General features: G+C 38.3%; 1 protein-coding gene across 4 annotated transcripts in view; it reads right to left on the minus strand.

Moving 5' to 3' along the window:
• Window positions 1-249: 249 nt before the first annotated feature.
• The window catches only part of ksr (kinase suppressor of ras), a 341,876-nt gene continuing 322,951 nt past the window's right edge, over window positions 250-19,174 (minus strand). For all 4 annotated transcript variants that reach the window (XM_090373903.1, XM_090373901.1, XM_090373904.1 and 1 more), the window contains exon 19: window positions 250-798. In XM_090373903.1, coding sequence (XP_090230029.1) covers window positions 637-798 — 162 coding nt within the window. In that variant the 3' untranslated portion in view covers window positions 250-636. The remainder of the gene's footprint in view (window positions 799-19,174) is intronic.

The following is a 19,174-nucleotide window of genomic DNA, read 5'->3' on the forward strand; positions in this document are numbered from 1 at the left end:
TTGACAACAAAAAGACCTGACCAGCATGTCTTTCTTGTTACTGGCATGTACAAGCTATCTAAGTGAGTAATAAATTAAATGACTGGAGAAAAAAAAAAAAAAAAGAAATTCACAATATGTACAAAAGCAATCATATGCAATTTTTTTTTTTTTTTTTTTTTTTTACCAACATCTCACTAGTAATACTTTTCATGTGAAGAATGAAAATCAACAAAATACTACAGTTGATGCACATAAATGCTATATTATGAAGATGAAGATTTCACCATAGGTGAAATGAGTAATGTTGAGCTTATTTTGCATTTATACACTGTTCTCAAAAAATGCTGGTCGTGCAGCAGTCCAACTCCAATAGAACTGGAGATTTCAGCAACCATTATAGTTTGCTGATATGCATCCCATATGAACAAGGCAAAAATGAGATAAGTAATTCTGTACATACAGTACCTATACATTTGCAACAATTATTACAGATACTGCATTAACAAGATGTGAAATAAAGTTGCTGCACAGACATGCATAGCTGTGTTAAAGCTGACCTGTTGTTGCACTGCTAATGATGGTACCAGCATATGTGCACCTGGATCACCTGTGACCTGGTCTTAGTTCACTATGTACAATGAGAAGAGATGAAATCTAGAAGACTGACTCTGCTGAGCGTGAAAGATGGATAGGGTGCGAAGGACTACGGGCAAGCCTCTTCTTGGGTAATAGTGGTAGACGAGAAAGGATATTCAAAAGTTTGCTAAATTCTGGTCGTTCAGTAGCCTTATATGCCCAGCACATCATTAGAATATCCTAAAAGAGAAAACAATTACTTATAATTACCTGTTTGTACTAAAGAAGATTCAAGTTTTTGGGAAAATAATTTCAATACTAATACAATTATATAATACACACTGGTGGACAAAAGCAACTGTATATCTACTGGATGCAAAAATTATTGATGTAACAAATAACTTATCAGCTGGTACTAGTAGGTGCATGGTAATACATGTGGGAACTAATGATTTTAATGAAGCTTATACTAACTGACGAATTGGTTATGAAATAGGACAATGTTTTTCTGTCTGCAAATCTGGCCAGACATAACAGGAGGGATTTCATGACAAAAGCCCTGTGGATTCTCTAAGCTTGGTGGAGCAGCCATGCAGAGAAATTTATTTTGTAAAGATTGTATTCAATTAAAGAGAGGAGGTGCAAGGGGTTTCTGCTAATGCCACTGAGGAGCATTAAGAGTATAGAGAAACTGCTAGTTTGGTAGATTAGGGAAGTAACACACATGGAAAAAAGATTACACTTCAATTAGCTCTAGAGAGCACTTGTGTGCAATTACTAATTATCTTAAACACTGAAAGAGAAACTGTAATGGGCAAAATCCATTAGCAACCTAAGGCCAAATCACTTCTAAGCCAGTGGTAGGTAAGCTGACAGGTTACTCACCCTCAAAAATAATATTCCTGCTTTAACCGGTAACTAATGATTGCAAATCTGCAATTTTTCTATATTCCTAAATATAGTCAAACTTTTACTGCAATAGTTTCTGAGGTGGCCCACTACCATCTTCGCAACTATTTTTGCTTGAGCATGGGATTGGATAAGTGTTGATGCTGTGTTTTTTTTGTTTAAAGTTTCCCGTTACTTATAATTCTTCTCCCACCAGTTCAATAAACATCCATATTCTTACCACTAGCTGTTTTTGAAGGATTGCTTCCACAGAGTAAAGACAGGAAAGTGAAACCTGATATTCCCTCCATATGGCCTCACATGCAGGAAACAAGATGTGTAGTTTTAAATTTTGCACACTTCACAATGCATGAAACTTGCATTAAATTTTGAAATAAACTCAAAAACAGAAGTAACTAATAGTATTGAATATATATAATGTTTTTAATATTTATATATACTTAATAAGCAGAAATTTATGTGCATGTTTGGAATTTTGCACACTTTAGTCTTTTAACTTGGAAAATGGAAGAGACCAAGAGACTGATTTCTATTTTATGCCTGAAATGTTTTTTACTATTTTCAGCAGAATCAATTTTTTTCTTGATATTTGGAAAATAGAAGGCATAAAACACACAGCATGTTTTAAAATTTTCATTTGAATTTTTTATTAAAACTTAAAAAGTGCATGCTATAAGTACTGCAGTATATCAAAAAAATATGAAATTAGCATTAGCATTTGTAGAGGCATTTGATGCAAGAAAGCAAGCTTATTTCACCCCCTGTTCGTTCCAAATACCTGTCCAGCTGAGCCTTAAACTTATTTAGGCTATCAACCTCCACCACAAGGGATGGAAGTCTGTTCCACCAACCAACCACCCGCTGGCTAAAGGCAAATTTCCTCACGTCTATCCTACATCTGTCTTTCCTCAATTTGAATTTATGCCCTCTCAGGTGATTTTTCTGAGCTAGAGGAAGAATCCCATCAGCATTGAGCATGCTTAAACCATTCAAGGCTTTATACACCTCTATCAGATCACCTCGCTGGTGCCTAGTCTCCAGACACTGTAATTTGCAAAACTTAAGCCTTTCTTCGTAAGAGCACCCCTTTGTTCCATTCACTAATCTTGTTGCCCTTCTCTGTACTCGTTCCAGCAGCTCTACATCCTTCTTGAAATGAGGCCTCCAGACCTGTATACAGTACTCTAGGTGCGGCCTGATCATTGCCTTATACAATGGAATAATCACCTCCTTATCCCTGCTGGAAAAATTCCTGTATATCATTGACAATACTCCATGAGCTACTCTTGCAGCCCGTCTGCACTGCTCAGAGAACTTCATACCTGCCTGCACAACCACCCCCAAGTCCCTTTCATTCTCTACCACTGTCAGTGTAGTACCACAGAGTTGATACGTTGCTCTGGGGTTGCTGTTTCCCATGTGTAGTACTTTACATTTGTCAATGTTAAACTTCATTTGCCACCTCTCAGCCCATCTGCTCAACCTTTCCAGATCCTGTTGCAGTAGCATAGTGTCAGTAGTGTCCTTGACAACCCTGCCAACCTTTGTATCATCTGCAAACTTGGACATTAAGCTTGATATACCATCATCAATATCATTTATAAATACAGAAAACAATAATGGACCCAACACTGAGCCCTGAGGGACTCCACTAATAACATTAGTCCACGATGAGCAGTGTCCATTGATTACAACTCTCTGTCTTCTCCCCCTCAACCACCCCTTTATCCATAGCAGCAATTTACCTATAATGTCACACTGCTCCAATTTGTGTAGCAGTCTTCCATGTGCAACAGTATCAAAAGCCTTTCTAAGATCCAAGTATATAATATCAAAGTTATTCCCTGCATCCAGTTCTTTTGTGACTGCATCATAATATCCAATCAAGTTGGTCAGGCAAGACTTCCCCTTAACAAAACCATGCTGTGTCTGAGCTATAACTGAAGTCTTGTCTAAATAATCCTGCAGTGCTTCTTTAACCAGTGCCTCCATTAATTTTCCTGGAACAGAAGTTAAGCTCACAGGTCTATAATTACTTGTGTCAGCCTTTGATCCTCCTTTGTATATTGGGGTCACATTTGCACATTTCTAGTCTATGGGTAACTCCCCTGAGTCCAAGGAAGCTCTCATAATTATGGCTAAGGGTTTGCTTACTTCCTTTGCTGCCTCCTTTAATATAACTGGATAGATCCCATCCACCCCGGGTGCCTTTCTTGTGTTTATCTTCAACAGTTTCTCCTCCACTTTACTCCCAGTTATTTCAAGATTCTGTAGCTTACTGCTAGAGGTGAATACTCCTCTGGCATTCCCCTCGCTGAATAACTCCTCATGTGTGAATGTCGATGCAAAATATTCATTTAGTTTGTTAGCTACCTGAGCAGGATCATCAACAGTTGACCCATCAATATCAAGTGGACCAATCTGATTCATCCCCTTCCTTCTAGAGTTAACATAAGTAAAGAACTCTTTGCTGTTTTTCTTTGCATCCCTTGCCAAGGATTTCTCGTAATCTGCCTTTGCCTGCCTAACCTCCTTTGTAACTTGGTTGCATATCAACTTGTATCTATCATAGGCTTCTGTGTCATGTGTTAATTTGTAAGTATCCCATGCATTTTTCTTCTCTGCCATATGCCTCATTAGTTCATCTGACATCCATTTTGGCCTAAACCTTGAACAATATTTCTTAGTTGGTATGTAAAGCCTAGTAGCTTCCAAGATAAGTTCTTTGAATGCTTCCCATTTTGAATTTGCTGTTGGTAACATCATCAGTTGGTCCCACTGTATAGAATTTAAATACTGTCTCAGTCCATCGTAGTCGCCTTTACGGAAGCAATAACCCTTCCCTTTACCCCTAATGGTAGTTACCTCTTTGAGTAAATCCCACTTCACCACACTGTGATCACTGCCACCTAGTGGTTCATTTACCTGCAGATTCTTAATGCATGAAGAATCACTACTGATAATCAAATCAAGAGTATTACTCCCTCTAGTTGCCTCCCGAACATGCTGATGTAGAAAACAATCATCCAATAAATCCACAAAAGCTTTGCTAGTGTGTGAGTGACCAGCTCCCAAATTCCAGTCAATATCTGGGAAATTACAATCCCCCATTATAAGACTCTCTGATTTACTGGCCCACTATTTCCCTGTACAATTTCTTATTATACTCATCAGAGTCATTAGGCCTATAGCACACTCCTACTCTCAATTTTGATCTCCCAATGCTTATGTCACACCAAACTGACTCAACACTGCACTGTCTGGCGATGTCGACTGGCTTCACTTCCTTGGTTTTTATGTGTTTCTTAACTAATAGCATATCCCCTCCCCCCTTCCTATCCTGTCTATCCTTTCTGTAGACGTTGTACTCCCCAAATTCCAGTTCTGCATTCCTTATATCTGTGTGACACCACGTCTCTGATATCCCAACAATATCTGCCTTTGATGTTTTGAGCAATACCTCAAATTCATCAAATTTATTTACTAAACTCCTAGCATTGGTGTACACGCAAGTATACCTGCACCTGTTTCTATTCTTAGCTACCCTAACACAACCCATGTGTTTACTTGTACTGCAATGGCTCCCAGCAGTCTCTGAAATACCATGCATCTTGTTTTCCAGGCTTCTGCTCATTCTAATAGAAGCAGTGCAAGAATCTTTCACCTCTGCCAGTGGCTACTGTCAATCTATTGGTCCTTGTCTCCCCCCAAGCTAGCAGTTTTCCGACCCACCTAACACTGCCTCGATAGCATCAGCAAATATTTTTGCACCCTTTCTATTTAAGTGTATCCCATCCCTGTAGAAGCAATCTCTCCTGTTAACAAGTACAGTCCAGGCTGAAAAAAATTCTACCCCTTGAGCCTTGCACAATCTTTCCAGGGCCGAACTGATCGACAAGGCTCTCATCATATACTCCCTTCTATCGTGTCTGGGCAGAATTGCAGACACTTTCAAATTCAACCCTAATTCTCGGCTTTTGTTCAACAGTGATCTGTACTTGTTAAGTAATTCTGCCGGTCTCCTACTCTTAATATTATTAGTGCCAACGTGTACAACTATATCACCTTTTGTGCCCTTAAAAGATGATATTCGCTCTACAACGTCATCAACCTTTGCCCCTGGCAGACATACCCCGGTCCTGTTCCACTTATCTTTTTTACAAAGCATGTTCCCCGTTTCCCTGACAATAGAGTCACCAACAACTACTAGTTCCTTCGGGACCAGCGCATTCTGCCTTGGGGGTTGTCTCTGTGTCACGCGATGCCCAAGTGCAAGCTCTGGCGTTGATGTGGGCAGCTGAGAGCTTGATGGGCCCCCTCAATTTAGTTTCTTCGAGGGCATCCACCCTGTCCTTCAAGCTCTCATATAGGCCCACAAGAACGCCGAGTTGTTGCTTGATATCGATACACTCCTTGCATCGCGCGCACACACAGAGACATCCCCCTTGGCAGTATCATGTCCCGTACCTGATTGCTGTGCAAACATCAAGCAAACAGCGCATTTTATAAGGCTGTGAGTCAGAGGACAACTGCTCCCCTCAGTTCTGCTCTGAGCCACAGCACTTCCATTAGCTTGAGCCTTTTGCTTTGCCGCTCTGGTCTGAGTCATGATTCTATTAATTTATTAATTAATTATAATTAATTATGTTATGTTATTAATTATGTTAAATATAATTAATTATATTACGTTCGTAATCTAAGTCGTTATATGTATTTATTTAAACGTACAATTTAACTGCTAACGAAGTTCAACTAACGCTATCTAGTACGGTATATAACTATCGTATCACAAAGGCGGGAAAATTACGAACGGTACTGGAGTTGAAACACGTGGAAACCTTTACCGATACTTTTATGCAATTACAAGGCCGAGTAAAGAATAAATACACCAAATTAATCAGAAAATCACAAAATAATGTTATACTACTAAATTTAAATCAAAAGTTTTTGAAAAACAATAATTTCAAATCAATAAATAAGAAAAATCCACTTAGCGGCTTTGAACACGACCGTCTCTAGTAGCCTCGTCAGCAGATCTTATATGACCTTGTGTCACACTGCAGCGGACAGAGTGTCTTAACACATATACATATCATATAGGAAAATTTCAAAATAAAAGGTTATCTGATGACAATTTGCATGATATAAGTTGAAGGACGAGAAGAACATCCAATAAAGCATCTATAAGTTTAGATTTGATAAACAGGAAGAAACTATTTAAATTTTTAAAAAGTTGATATAAACTTTATTTTTCTGAGGCTCAAACCCATGTCGTCATTACTGGCAGTCCAGTGCTTATCCCCAAGGCTACCCCTTCAGTTGGTGCTGTTTAAGCAGAATTAAAAAATAATAATAATTTAAAAAAAAAATAAAACATTTTTCAAAATTAAAAAGAAAATTGGGTACCACCACTGCTGGGTTCAGTAAAAAATTATCACTGGACTTGAGAGAGGACTTTGGATTGGAGAAGTGTCAATGTACCATCAATACACAGAGATGGTTCTAAGAGCAAAGTGGGCAGCTACAGAACAGTTAGGCTGACTCAGTCATAAGAAACACCTCTGAGGCAATTATTAAGAGGGTAATCCAGGGATATGACTATCTAGGAAATGAGATGGAATTCTGAAGAACACACAAAATGGTTTTGTCATGTATCATGAAAATAGTTATTTTCATGATACAGTTGCTCATGAGTTGGATGTAGGAATAATTTAAAATTTTATTTGGACTTTAGCAGGGCATTTGGTTCAGTTCCTCAGGAGAGATTGCTGTGCAAACTGGATTAGGTTCCAGTTTGCGAACTGGATCCTAATTAGGAACACATTAGGATCATTAGGATTAAGTAAGATTGTATAACTGGATCATAGGGTGGCTGCAGGCAAAGATGCAGAAGGTTGTAATCAATGGATATTCTTCAGATTGGTGTAATCAGAAGTTGAGTCCTCTGATGATCAATTCTGTGACCACTTATTACTGATTTTCACAAACAACATTGATGATGTCAAGGTTGGGGGGGGTGGTTAATGATCAGTGTCAAGCAGTGCTCCTGCAGGATGACTTGGACAAGCTTCAAGGATGGTCAGAAAAGTGCAGGATTGTGCCACTCTTCTGACCATCCTTTTAATTGTATTTTTTTTTTTTTATGTCCCCAATTCTCAAAGTCTTACACTTGAGAATTGTGAATGTCAAAATAACTTCTTGACTTGATGGGGTTGACTTAAAAACAAAAGATGAAAAGGATCTGGAAGTTAAGACATGGGCTACTTTGAAGTTCTGAGAAGTGCAGACAGGGAGCCTTTTGATTATTTACTGAACAATGGCCTGTAGAGATATAAGAAGGTCATAATCACACTGTATAAGGCAGTGGTTACCAACCGGGGTGCCGCAACAACAATTCAGGGGTGCCACGTAATTTGGGTTTAAGTTACTTAAACTTATTATTATTTTTTAAAATTTATGTTTATTTAATTATAAAAAAGGTGTACCGTTGCTTTTTAATTTTGTGATCTATAATTTATGTTTACTTAGTACCTCTATATAAAGAATAAAATTATTATATACTGTATACATATAATTTGTATTACAAAATGTAATTTTTATAATTATATTATTGTAATAACTATCATATAACATTTTTTAATATTACACAGAGAGAGAGAGAGAGAGAGAGAGAGAGAGAGAGAGAGAGAGAGAGAGAGAGAATTGGATCTAACAGGCAGAAAATTGAGTGGGTGCCGCAAAATAAAATAACTTAGCAGTGCTGTTATTAAAAAAAGGTTGAAAACCACTGGTATAAGGCAATTGTAAGACTGCACTTGGAATACTATATCCAAGTATTGAGATCACCTAAAACACATACAGCAGGCCCCTGTTATAACGAGGTTTGCTTTATGCTGATTTGCTATAATGCTGTTCTTATATTATAACCCGTATCTGACTATAATGCTGTCACAGATCACTATAACGCTCTTTTACAGATTGCATTTTTGGCATATTTAACGAAATTGTTTCATTTGATGGAGTCGATAGCTTGGAAATGAATAACAAAACAGCATTAAAACGTTTCCCATGCTGACTTGAGAAATTTTCCTACACTCAGTGAAATTTTCTCGCATGCTAATTTAATTGCAGTACAGTAACTTGTTACGTAGTTCAGAGATCAACATTTTAAAAAAATTATCAAGTATATTCCTTGTAATATTTGCTTTATATGCATTTATCTGAAGTCTAGTCATCCCTCAGTACAGTATTAGACATCGTGCGTAACGGACAGTTTACTTGAACATTGTATCATAATTAATGCAACCAACGCAGTCACATTTTAGAAGAGTTAATAATGGCCGATAAGAATGAAAAACCAATGTCTGAGCACAGTACGAAGACTATAAATGTAAGAAAAAGATTGAATTTGAAAATTAAATTAGACGTTTTGAAGCGAATCGATTCCCGTCAATGACAAGCGGATGTGTACCATAATTTACGACTTGCCAGTTTAACTGTAAGAACAATTATAAAAAAATCAAGAATTAATTTTAGCAGCGGGAAAGATAGCTGTTCCACTGCAAGCAACTAGGGCTAGGCCGGCTATTAGGATTGAAATGGAAAAGACTTTAACTAATTTTACTGAAGATAAAGTTCAATGCAGAATTCAGTTAAGTTAAATATTATGAAAAAAAAAAAAAAAAAAAGAAGAGAGATTAGCCAATATGATGATCTGAAGAAAACTCACCTAAAAAAAAAAAAAAAATGTGGAACCATTTAAAACTGGTAAGGGCTGGTTGAATAGATTTAAAATCTAAGGAGAAGCCACAAGTGCAGATCAAGGAGCCGAAACTTTCAAAAAAGAACTTGTTAAAATTATTGAAGAGGAATATTATGTGTTATACTTCTCAACAAGTTTATAACATAGATGAAGCAGGACTTTTGTGAAAACGAATGCCCAAAAGAAGTTTCATATTGAAAGAAGCAAAAAACATGCCAGGTTTCAAAGCGGCGAAGGATCGGGTGACTTTTTATTGTTGGGTGGAAACGCTGTGGGGGATTTAAAATTAATATCCCTTTTAGTTTATTTAGAAGAGGGCCAAAGTTCAACCCAATTGACACATTTTTTATGATTAAATTAAATCAATCAAAATCAATTTAGATCAATTAAATTCATGATTTTAATTGGAAATAAGTTTAATTTTGATACGTAAATAGTTACCACATAATTATATACGTATGTAATGCAGAATATTTTATATGTACAAATATTTGAATATTAAATATTTTGACCAACATTTGTGCATCTTTTCACTAACGTTTATTATTGATTAGGAAATATCCTATGGCACCGACCGCAACTTACAAATACATGTTACCTTATGGGAATGCAGAGCTCGCTTAGCGCGGATTCACTTAGGCTCTGTTTTTCCGGAATGAATCAGCATTAAGCGGGAGTCAGTTAAGTTAAATATTATAAAAAAAAAAAAAAAAAAAAGAAGAGAGAGAGAGAGAGAGATTAGCCAATATGACACTTAACGTCCTGTACACTTAAATATAAGATGTCAAAATGTATGATAGATGAGGTTAAGAGATTAATTGACCAAAAGACACAAGGACAGTTACAGAAAATTGTGACAGAAAATTTTACAAGAAAGCACTAGTAAAGAGATGTAAGAATGGAGATAAGGAGTTCTCATATGGAATACAAAAGAACAGTATTAAAAATTATCCCTTAATTGGTTGCAATGGAAGGTCCATAGAAAGCTCAGCAGAAATGGCTGAACAGCTGAACAAATACCTCTAACTGCCACGAAATAGGTAATGTCTTAATCAACAGAAGAATTAGAAAAGCTCCAGGAGAAGATAGTTATAATTAAAAAGGGCTGCATATGAGTGTATCAAACCATCGGGAATGTTAATGAGAGAGTCATTAGACTCATGGGAAAACTTTGGACTGGAGAATGCTAATGTCACCACAATCCACAAAGGCACTATAGAAAAGTTGGATAACTATAGGCCATGAATTTAATTTCTGTGGGACCTTGACTAGATCTACATGGGTCTGCTGAAGGGAGAAGACAAGCCTGACCATTCTGGTAAATTACTATGATACAGCCCAAACAGCTGGATGTTTGTTTGTTTGTTATTTGGTTTTTAGGAGCATTAGCAACTAAGGCCATATTGCTCCGGGGATATGCGGTGGTCATTCCCTGACCTTTCCTCCGTATTTGGTGGTCACGGGCTTGAACCCCGGTCTAATCAAGAAGCATGTGCTATGCACTGCTGCTCCTGCCCAACTGGATACGGAGGCGCAACAGCTGTATGTAAGTAACAATTTTGGCATATATAAACTTTTGATACTGTCCCACAAAGAAGGCTGCTATATAAGGCTCGAAGTAGCCCAGTGGTCAGGAGCGAGAGTGCATAGCACACGTTCCTTGAGTGGACCGGAGTTCAAGCCCGTGACTACTAAATACGATAAATAGTTGTATTGACAATTTATTGTAAATTCTACTGACTTGATTGTTGTGCTGGAGTATAAACAGAAAATTTATTTATTTATAAACTGGGTGTGAAAAAGTCTTGGATAACCTGGTTGATGAAAGACTCTTCACAGTGAGGAGAGGCTTAGATATATGAAATTAGTGATTTCAATGTTGCAGATGACTGTTTATTAGAAAAGCTTAAGCCTAAAAAAAAAAAAAAAGTAAGGCTAATTTTGAGGGCATCATTAGACACAAGATTTCTTTTGTATTGTATTTCTTTTGTATCCAATACTGCTTTTATGTGTTGGCTAATGTATCGCCAATACATAAAAGCAGTTCTAAGAGTGAAGTCAGTAACTACAGACCAATTAGCCCGAGTTCAGTGGTAGGGAAAATTTTAGAAGCTATGATTAAGAGTGCAATCCAGGGACATTTAGAAAGAAATGGCATTTTGAAGGACACACACACACACACACACACACACACACACACACACACACACACACACACACACACACACATGGTTTTGTTAAGGGAAAATCATGTTTGACTAACTAAGCTATTTTCACACAGTTACTCATGAACTGGATGTAGGGAACAATTTTAACATAGTTATTTGGATTTTAGCATGGCATTTTACGCAGTCCCTCATGAGGAGTGGTTACTGTACAAGCTGGAACGTGTTATTACTGCAAAAGTTCTTAAATGAATTGCAGGGTGGCTGCAGGGCAGAAGGTTGAGATTAATGGATATTCTTCAAATTGGTGTAATGTCAGAAGTGGGGTTCCCTAACAATCAGTTCTTAGACTAACGTTTCTGATTTTCGTAAAAAGACATTGATGAAGGGATACAAGCTGTGATGTCAAGATTTAGAAGATGTAAAGATTGGGAGAGTCATTAATGATATGTGCCAAGTAGCACTTCCTCAGGATGACTTGAACAGGCTTCAAGAATTGCCAGAAAAGTGGCAGCTTTGTTTAATGTAGCAAAATTCAAGATAACTTATACACTTGGTGAAAACGAATAAAAAACAGAATGGGAAGAAAGGGATACGGGAGTTACAATACAGGCAGAAATGAAGTTTTCTGAGCAATGCAAACAGGCATCCAGGAAAGCACATGGTACCCTGTTGATGATTTATCAAACATTATCATGTAGAGGTTATAATCCCATCCCCTAGTAACAGTAATAGTATTTGCCATATAGTGCAAGGAAGCCGCAGTCTTTTGCTGCACTGACAAAAAAAAAAACCACAACCAAGTAGGTAAGAAAACTCAAATTATATTGAATTTATTCAATTCAATTTAATTTGACCTCTGAATTTATTCAAAACCGTAAGCCTCAACTAACCTGCTAGGGCAACTTATTCCAGCTATCAATGACTTGCTGGCTAAAACAAAACTCCCTACAATATTGTTATTTGGTTTTTAGGAGTATTAGCAATTAAGGCCATATTGCTCGAGGATATGTGGTGGTCATTCCCTGACCTTTCCGCATCCTCCGTATTTGGTGGTGACAGGCGCGAACCCCGGTCTAATCAAGAAGAGTGTGTTACGCACTGCTGCTGCTCCTTCCTACCTGGCTACGGAGGCGCCTGACCCTACAATATAACCTAAACCTCAAGCCCTTTAATTTGAATTTATGACTCCTAGTTCAGGGATTCTTTAGAACATAGTGTTAATTATGGCTCCGGGGGGGGGGATTTCCTCCCAACTCTGCTAAAAAATCACATGTAGCAGTGCGTGGTTATGATCCACAGAGCTATGGATTATGGGCCCAGAACGCTTACATAGTGAGAATTCCACCTTCATTCATTTTACTAATCCCCCTCAGAGCCTATTAACCTCAATCAGTCATCCCTGAGGTGCCTAGTTGCAATCTCACTAGTTGGGTTGCCCAACTTTGGACCCTTCAAGAAGCTCAATGACTTTTTCCGAATGAGGGCCCCATACTTGACCACAGTATCCCAAATGTGGTCTTATAATTACCTTATATAATGGGATTATGACCTCCCCATCTCTAAAGGATAGCATTTGATAAATCATTGATAGGACACTGTGGACTTTCCTGGTTGCCTGTTTACACTGTTCTTAAGACTACATATCTGCCTGTATTGTAACTCCCAGATCCCTTTCCTCCTTATTTGTGAGTTGCTATTCTCCTATTGTAAGACCTTGCATTTAGTGGCATTAAAACATAGCTGCCACTCTCTGACGATCTTTGAAGTCATCTTGAAGGAGTACTGCTTGGCACTGATCATTAACAGCTCTGCCAATTTTTATGTCACTGCAAATTTTGACATCATGCCTTCTAACCCTTCGTCAATGTCATTTATGAAAATGAGAAACAACAGTGATCCAAGAACCAATCCTTGAGGGACCCCACTTCTGATGTTACACCAATCAGAAGAATATCCATTAATTACAACTCTCTGCCCTGTCAATCCATCAATTCTCTTACAATCCTAAGGCAATTTGGAATACTGTGTTCAAGTATGGAGACCTCATCTGAAAAAAGACAGTGAGTTCTTTGAAATGGTACAAAAGTAGGTTGTTGTTTGTTGAGAATGGCAAAAAGATAACCATATGAGGAAAGACTGCGATTATGTGGGCTACAGAGCTTGGCAACCAGGCACCTGATTGACGTTTATAAGGCTCTGAGATGGGTCAGTAAAACAAATGAAGGCAAAATTTTTATCGTTATAAAGAATTCCAGAACTTTGAGGCTATAAATTCAAATTACAGGGGAAGAGGTTTGGACTAGATGGTAGGAAATTTTTCTTTTAGCCAGCGAGTTGTTGATTACTGGAATAAGTTGCTGTCACAGGTTTAAGCTGGCAGTTTGAAAAATTTAGTTAGTGGGGGCCTCGACTTCCAATAACATCAACATTCAATATTCTCAGGAACCTATGGCTTTCCGATATAGCTGGAACAATGCATTGGTTGAAAATTTCAGAAGTGTGGTGTATGGAACATCATTCGTATGATTATTCTGAACCAATTAGCATCTTTGTTATTGTTCAACACAACATTCCTGCATGTTACAGTACATCGAACAGTTTCTTTATCTTCTGTTTGATGCGTTTGTCTAGTGTGTAAGCAGAGTGTATTTTTGTTAATTATACGAAACTGCACTCTTCTGGAAGTGAATGTCCAGGAGAACGTTCAACACTAAGGAAGAGGCTAATTTAACAGGACATAAGCCTATGGAAGACAGGCTCACTCTCCTGTTGGGTGCCAATGCCTCTGGAGATTTTAAGCTGAAGCCTTTGCTGGTGTATCACTCTAACATCCCTAGAGTATTTAAACAACAAAACATCAACAAAGGCATGCTGTGAGTGATTTGGTGCAGCAATAAGAAGGCCTGGATTACAAGATAAGTCTTCAATAAATGGGCACATGAAGCTTTCTGTCCTTCAGTGAAGAATTATCTTGAGAAACATAAGCTTCCTGCGAAGGCACTGCTCCTGCTGGCTAATGTGCCAGGCCATGATCTCAACCTTTTTCAACCTCTTGAGGTGCAATTTGACTTTGTGCAAATCAAATGTTTGCTACCAAACACCACAGGGCGCCTCTGTAGCCAGGTGGGAAGGAGCAGCAGTGTGTGTAGCACATGCTTCTTGATTAGACCGGGGTTCAAGCCTGTCACCACCAAATACGGAGGATGCGGAAAGGTCAGGGAATGCCCACCGCATATCCCGGAGCAATATGGCCTTAGTTGCTAATGCTCCTAAAAACCAAATAACAAATAAACAAACCAAATAACAAATAAAAAAACCAAACCAAACTCAATGAACAAGCAAGTTTTTTTTTTTTTTTTTTTTTTTGATTTGGTAGTTGTTGGCGTATCGGCTTCTGTGGCCAATATTGCACCTCCCAAGGTTTTTGCAGTACTTTGATCCAAGCCTGAGGCGGGAATCGAACCCGCGACCTTTGGGTTGCCGGGCAGGTACTTTACCCACTCGGCTAGCCCGGTCGGCGAACAAGCAAGTGATTGCAAACTTCAAGAAAATCTATACCAAGAAAACTTTCGCAAGTTACTTTGCAGTGACCTCTGTTGAAATTGCTGTCACCCTCAAAGATTTTTGTAGGTCGAAGTTCAACATCCTGGACTGTGTGAGGGTAATCGCTTGAAATGATGCTTCCACCAGATGCTTAAATTCAGTCCGGAAAAACATCTGGCCTTTAATCATCCATTACTTTGACTGATTTGAAGATGATGGTGCTTGTTACTCTTGGTAAATCAACGGGTATGGAGGCTGACGAAGTGGCTGTGGAGGACCTTATTGATGCTCAATAAGATTATAATGGATGACTCTGTCTATCCTTATTTTTTATTGTGAGATTAATATCCGTAATTTCAACTGGTTTATATATGTTGGGTTTGTTTTTATACAGGATTTCTCATTTTGGATTATGTAAATATTGCCATATTGATTAACAGACTGCTAGTTCAGTATACTACAGCTTTGTTTTCATCATCTTCCAGGGTTTCTTTTTATCAATAAAAATTCCTTTCTTCATACATACCCTGGAACAGGACCAGGGTATGTCTGTAAGGGGCAAAAGTTGATGTTGTAGAGCAGATATCAACTTTTAAGGGCACATAAATAATACTGTTGTACCCGTTGGCAATAATGACCTTAAGAGTAAGAGAACTGCAGATTTACTTAAGTACAGTTCAATGCTGAAAAAAAGTTGCGAGTTAGGGTTAAATTTGAAAGTGTCTGCAATTCTGCCCAGACACGATAGAAGAGAGTACATGATGAGAGCTTTGTCAATCAATTTGGCTCTGGATAGATTGTGCAAGGCTAGCGGGGGAGGTAGAATTTTTTTCCGGCATGGTGCGTGCTTGCTAACAGGAGACACTGCTTCTACTGGGATGGGATACACTTAAATAGAAAGGGTACAAGAATATTTGCTGATGGTATTAAGGTAGCGCGTTAGGTGGGTCGGAAAACTGCTAGTTTGGGGGTTTCAGAGACTAAAAGATTAACGGCAGCTGCAGGCACAAGCGAAAGCGATTCTAGCACTGCTTCTATTGTAATGAGCAGCAGGGAGTCATCATGGAACAAGTAAATACATGGGCTGTGTTAGAGTAACTAAGAGTAAGAACAAGTGCATGTATACTTGCATGTCCACTAATGCTAGAAGTAAAGAAAATAAAATTGATGAATTTGAAGTGCTGATCAAGACATCAAAGGCAGATATTGTTGGGATATCAGAGACATGGTGTCACACAGATACAAGCAGTGCAGAATTGGAATTTGGGGAGTACAATGTGTACAGAAAGGATAGACAGGGTAGGAAGGGAGGAGGGGTTATGCTGTTAGTTAACAAACACATAAAACCTAAGGAAGTGCATCCAGTTGACACAGGTAGACAGTGCAATGTTGAGTCTGTTTGGTGTGATATAAACACTAGGAAAGGGAAAATGAGAGTAGAAGTATGTTATAGGAGTAATAATGCTGATGAGTACAATCAACAGTTGTGCAGAGAAATAGAATGGGCCAGTAAATCAGGATGTCTTCTAATGGGGGATTTTAACTTTTCAGATATTGACTGGAAATTGTGGGTTTGTCACTTGCACGCTAGCAAAACTTTTGTGGATTTATTGGAGGATTGTATGGGATGTATATAAATTATAATTATATAATAATAAATTATATTTTATATAAGCCTTCAGCACATATAAAATAGTTTGTAATCAAGTCACAACGGAGGTTAGGCAGGCGAAAGCAGATTACGAGAAATCTTTGGCAAAGGATGCAAAGAAAAACAGCAAAGAGTTCTTTATTTATGTAAACTTTAGAAGGAAGGGGATGAATCAGATTGGGCCACTTAACATAAATGGTTCAACTACTGATCATCCTGCTCAAGTAGCTGATAAACTCAATGAGCATTTTGCATCTATATTCACACATGAGGAGTTATTCAAGGACGAGAATGCCAGAAGTTTATCAAACTCTAACAGGGAGCTAAGTGATTTTGTAATAACTGAGAGCAAAGTGGAAGAGAAGTTGTTGAAGTTAAACATAAAAAAGGCACCTGGAGTAGATGGAATCTATCCAGTTATAATGAAGGAGGGGAACTCTTAGCCATAATTATGATGATCTTAGAGTCACGGGAGGTCCCCATGGACTGGAGATGTGCAAATGTATCCCTAATTCACAAAGGGTGACACAAATAATTATAGACCTGTCAGTTTAACTTTTGTTCCGGGAAAAATAATGAAGTAACTGGATAAATAAGTGATACAGGATCACCTACACAAGACAGCAACAATAGTTCAGACACAGCATGGGTTTGTTCAGAGGAAGTCTTGTCTGACAAATATGATTGGATATTATGATGTGGTTACAAAGGAACTGGATGCAAAAAATAATTTTGATATCATATATTTGGATTTCAGGAAAGCTTTTGACACTGTTGGGCACGGAAGACTACTGTACAAATTGGAGCAGAATGGTATTAAGGGTAAGTTGCTACAATGAATTAAACGATGGTTGAGTGGGAGAAGACAGAGGGTGGTAATCAATGGGTGATGCTCTTCATGGACTAATGTTATTAGCGGAGTCCCACAGGGTTCAGTGCTGGGCCCATTGTTGTTTTGTATATTTATCAATGATATCAATGAAGGTATATATCAGGCTTAATGTCCAATTTTGCAGATGATAACAGAGGCTGGCTGGTTGTTAATGACACTAAAGACAGTATGCTACTGCAACAGAATCTAGAAAAGTTAGGCAGATGGGCTAAGAAGTGGCAACTGAAGTTTAACATTGACAAATGCAAATTACTGCATATGGGTAGCAGTAACCCAAGAGAAACGTACCAACTCTGTGGTACTGAACTCAGGGAGGTGGAGAATAAAAAAGGCCTGGGGAAGGCAGATTACGAGACATCTTTAGCAGTCAGATTTGAAGTTCTCTGAGCAGTGCAGATGGGCTGCCAGAGCAGGTCATGGTGTTTTGTCAATGATATATAGGAATTTTGCTAGCAGAGATAAGGTGATTATCCCTTTGTATAAGGCAATGGTCAGGCCACACCTTGAGTACTGTATACAGATCTGGAGGCCTCATTTTAGGAAAGATGTAGAGTTGCTAGAATGAGTACAGAGAAGGTCAACAATATCGGTGAGAGGAACAAAGGGGGTGTGCTTATGAAGAAAGGCTTAAGTTCTGCAAGTTGGAGCATTTGAGACTAGGCACCTGCGAGGTGATCTTACTGAGGTGTATAAGGCCTTGGATGGGTTGAGCACACTGAATTCTGATGAGATTCTTCCAATTGTTCAGATTACGAACCTAAGGGAGCATAAATTCAAATTGAGGAAAGACAGATATAGAATAGAGGTGTGGAAGTTTGCCTTTAGCCACGGATAGTTGATTGCTGGAACAGACTTCCATCTGTTGTTGTGAAAGTTGATAGCTTAAATAAATTTGGCTGAAGTAGACAAATATTTGCAGTGACCAGATGGGTAAAATTGTTTTCTTTTCTTTTTTTTTTTTTTTTTGCTGATGCTGTATAAACTTTCTTTCTTGCATCATATGCCTCAAGTAATGCTACTGCATCTGTTGTCTTGGGAACACTTCCCTAATAGCACTTTGCTTAGTAATATAATCCACTTCCTTCTTTATCCAGAGTATTAACAACATTACATTGGGTCTTCAACTTACGATGACATCAACATCCAATATTCTCAGGGACCGATGTACCTTCCATACGATCTCTTATTTTAAGGACCAATGATATTTCCAGGTACTGATGACTTTCTGATATAGCTGGTCATGGAGTTTTGTCAATGATATATAGGAATTTTGCTAGCAGAAACAAGGAGGCGAATTTTCATCTTTCATCACTCGTACGATTGTTCTCAACAAATTAGCATCTTTGTTATTGTTCAACGTTATTGTTCAACGCATGGCACACGGAACATCACTCATACAATTGTTTCAGATCTATGATGATCTGAAACTTAAGGCTCAATCAACCAGTGGCAGTGCTGTTCACTTTGAAGACTTTAAAGCCAGCAGAGGCTGGTTTGAGCGCTTCAATAAAAGGGCAAATATCAAGTGTTGAAAGGCATGGGGAGGCATCCAGTGCTGATAAAAAAGCAGCTGAAACTGAATTCGAAGAGTTTGTTGATCAGGAGGGTTAACTTCCCCGGCAGGTTTTTAACACCGGCAAAACCAGCCTCTTCTGGAAGCGAATGCCCAGAACATACGTCGCTAAGGATGA

The sequence above is a fragment of the Mastigoproctus giganteus genome, chromosome 5 (genome assembly GCF_048544385.1).
Source record: "Mastigoproctus giganteus isolate SK-2022 chromosome 5, ASM4854438v1, whole genome shotgun sequence".
Lineage (NCBI taxonomy): Eukaryota > Metazoa > Arthropoda > Arachnida > Uropygi > Thelyphonidae > Mastigoproctus > Mastigoproctus giganteus.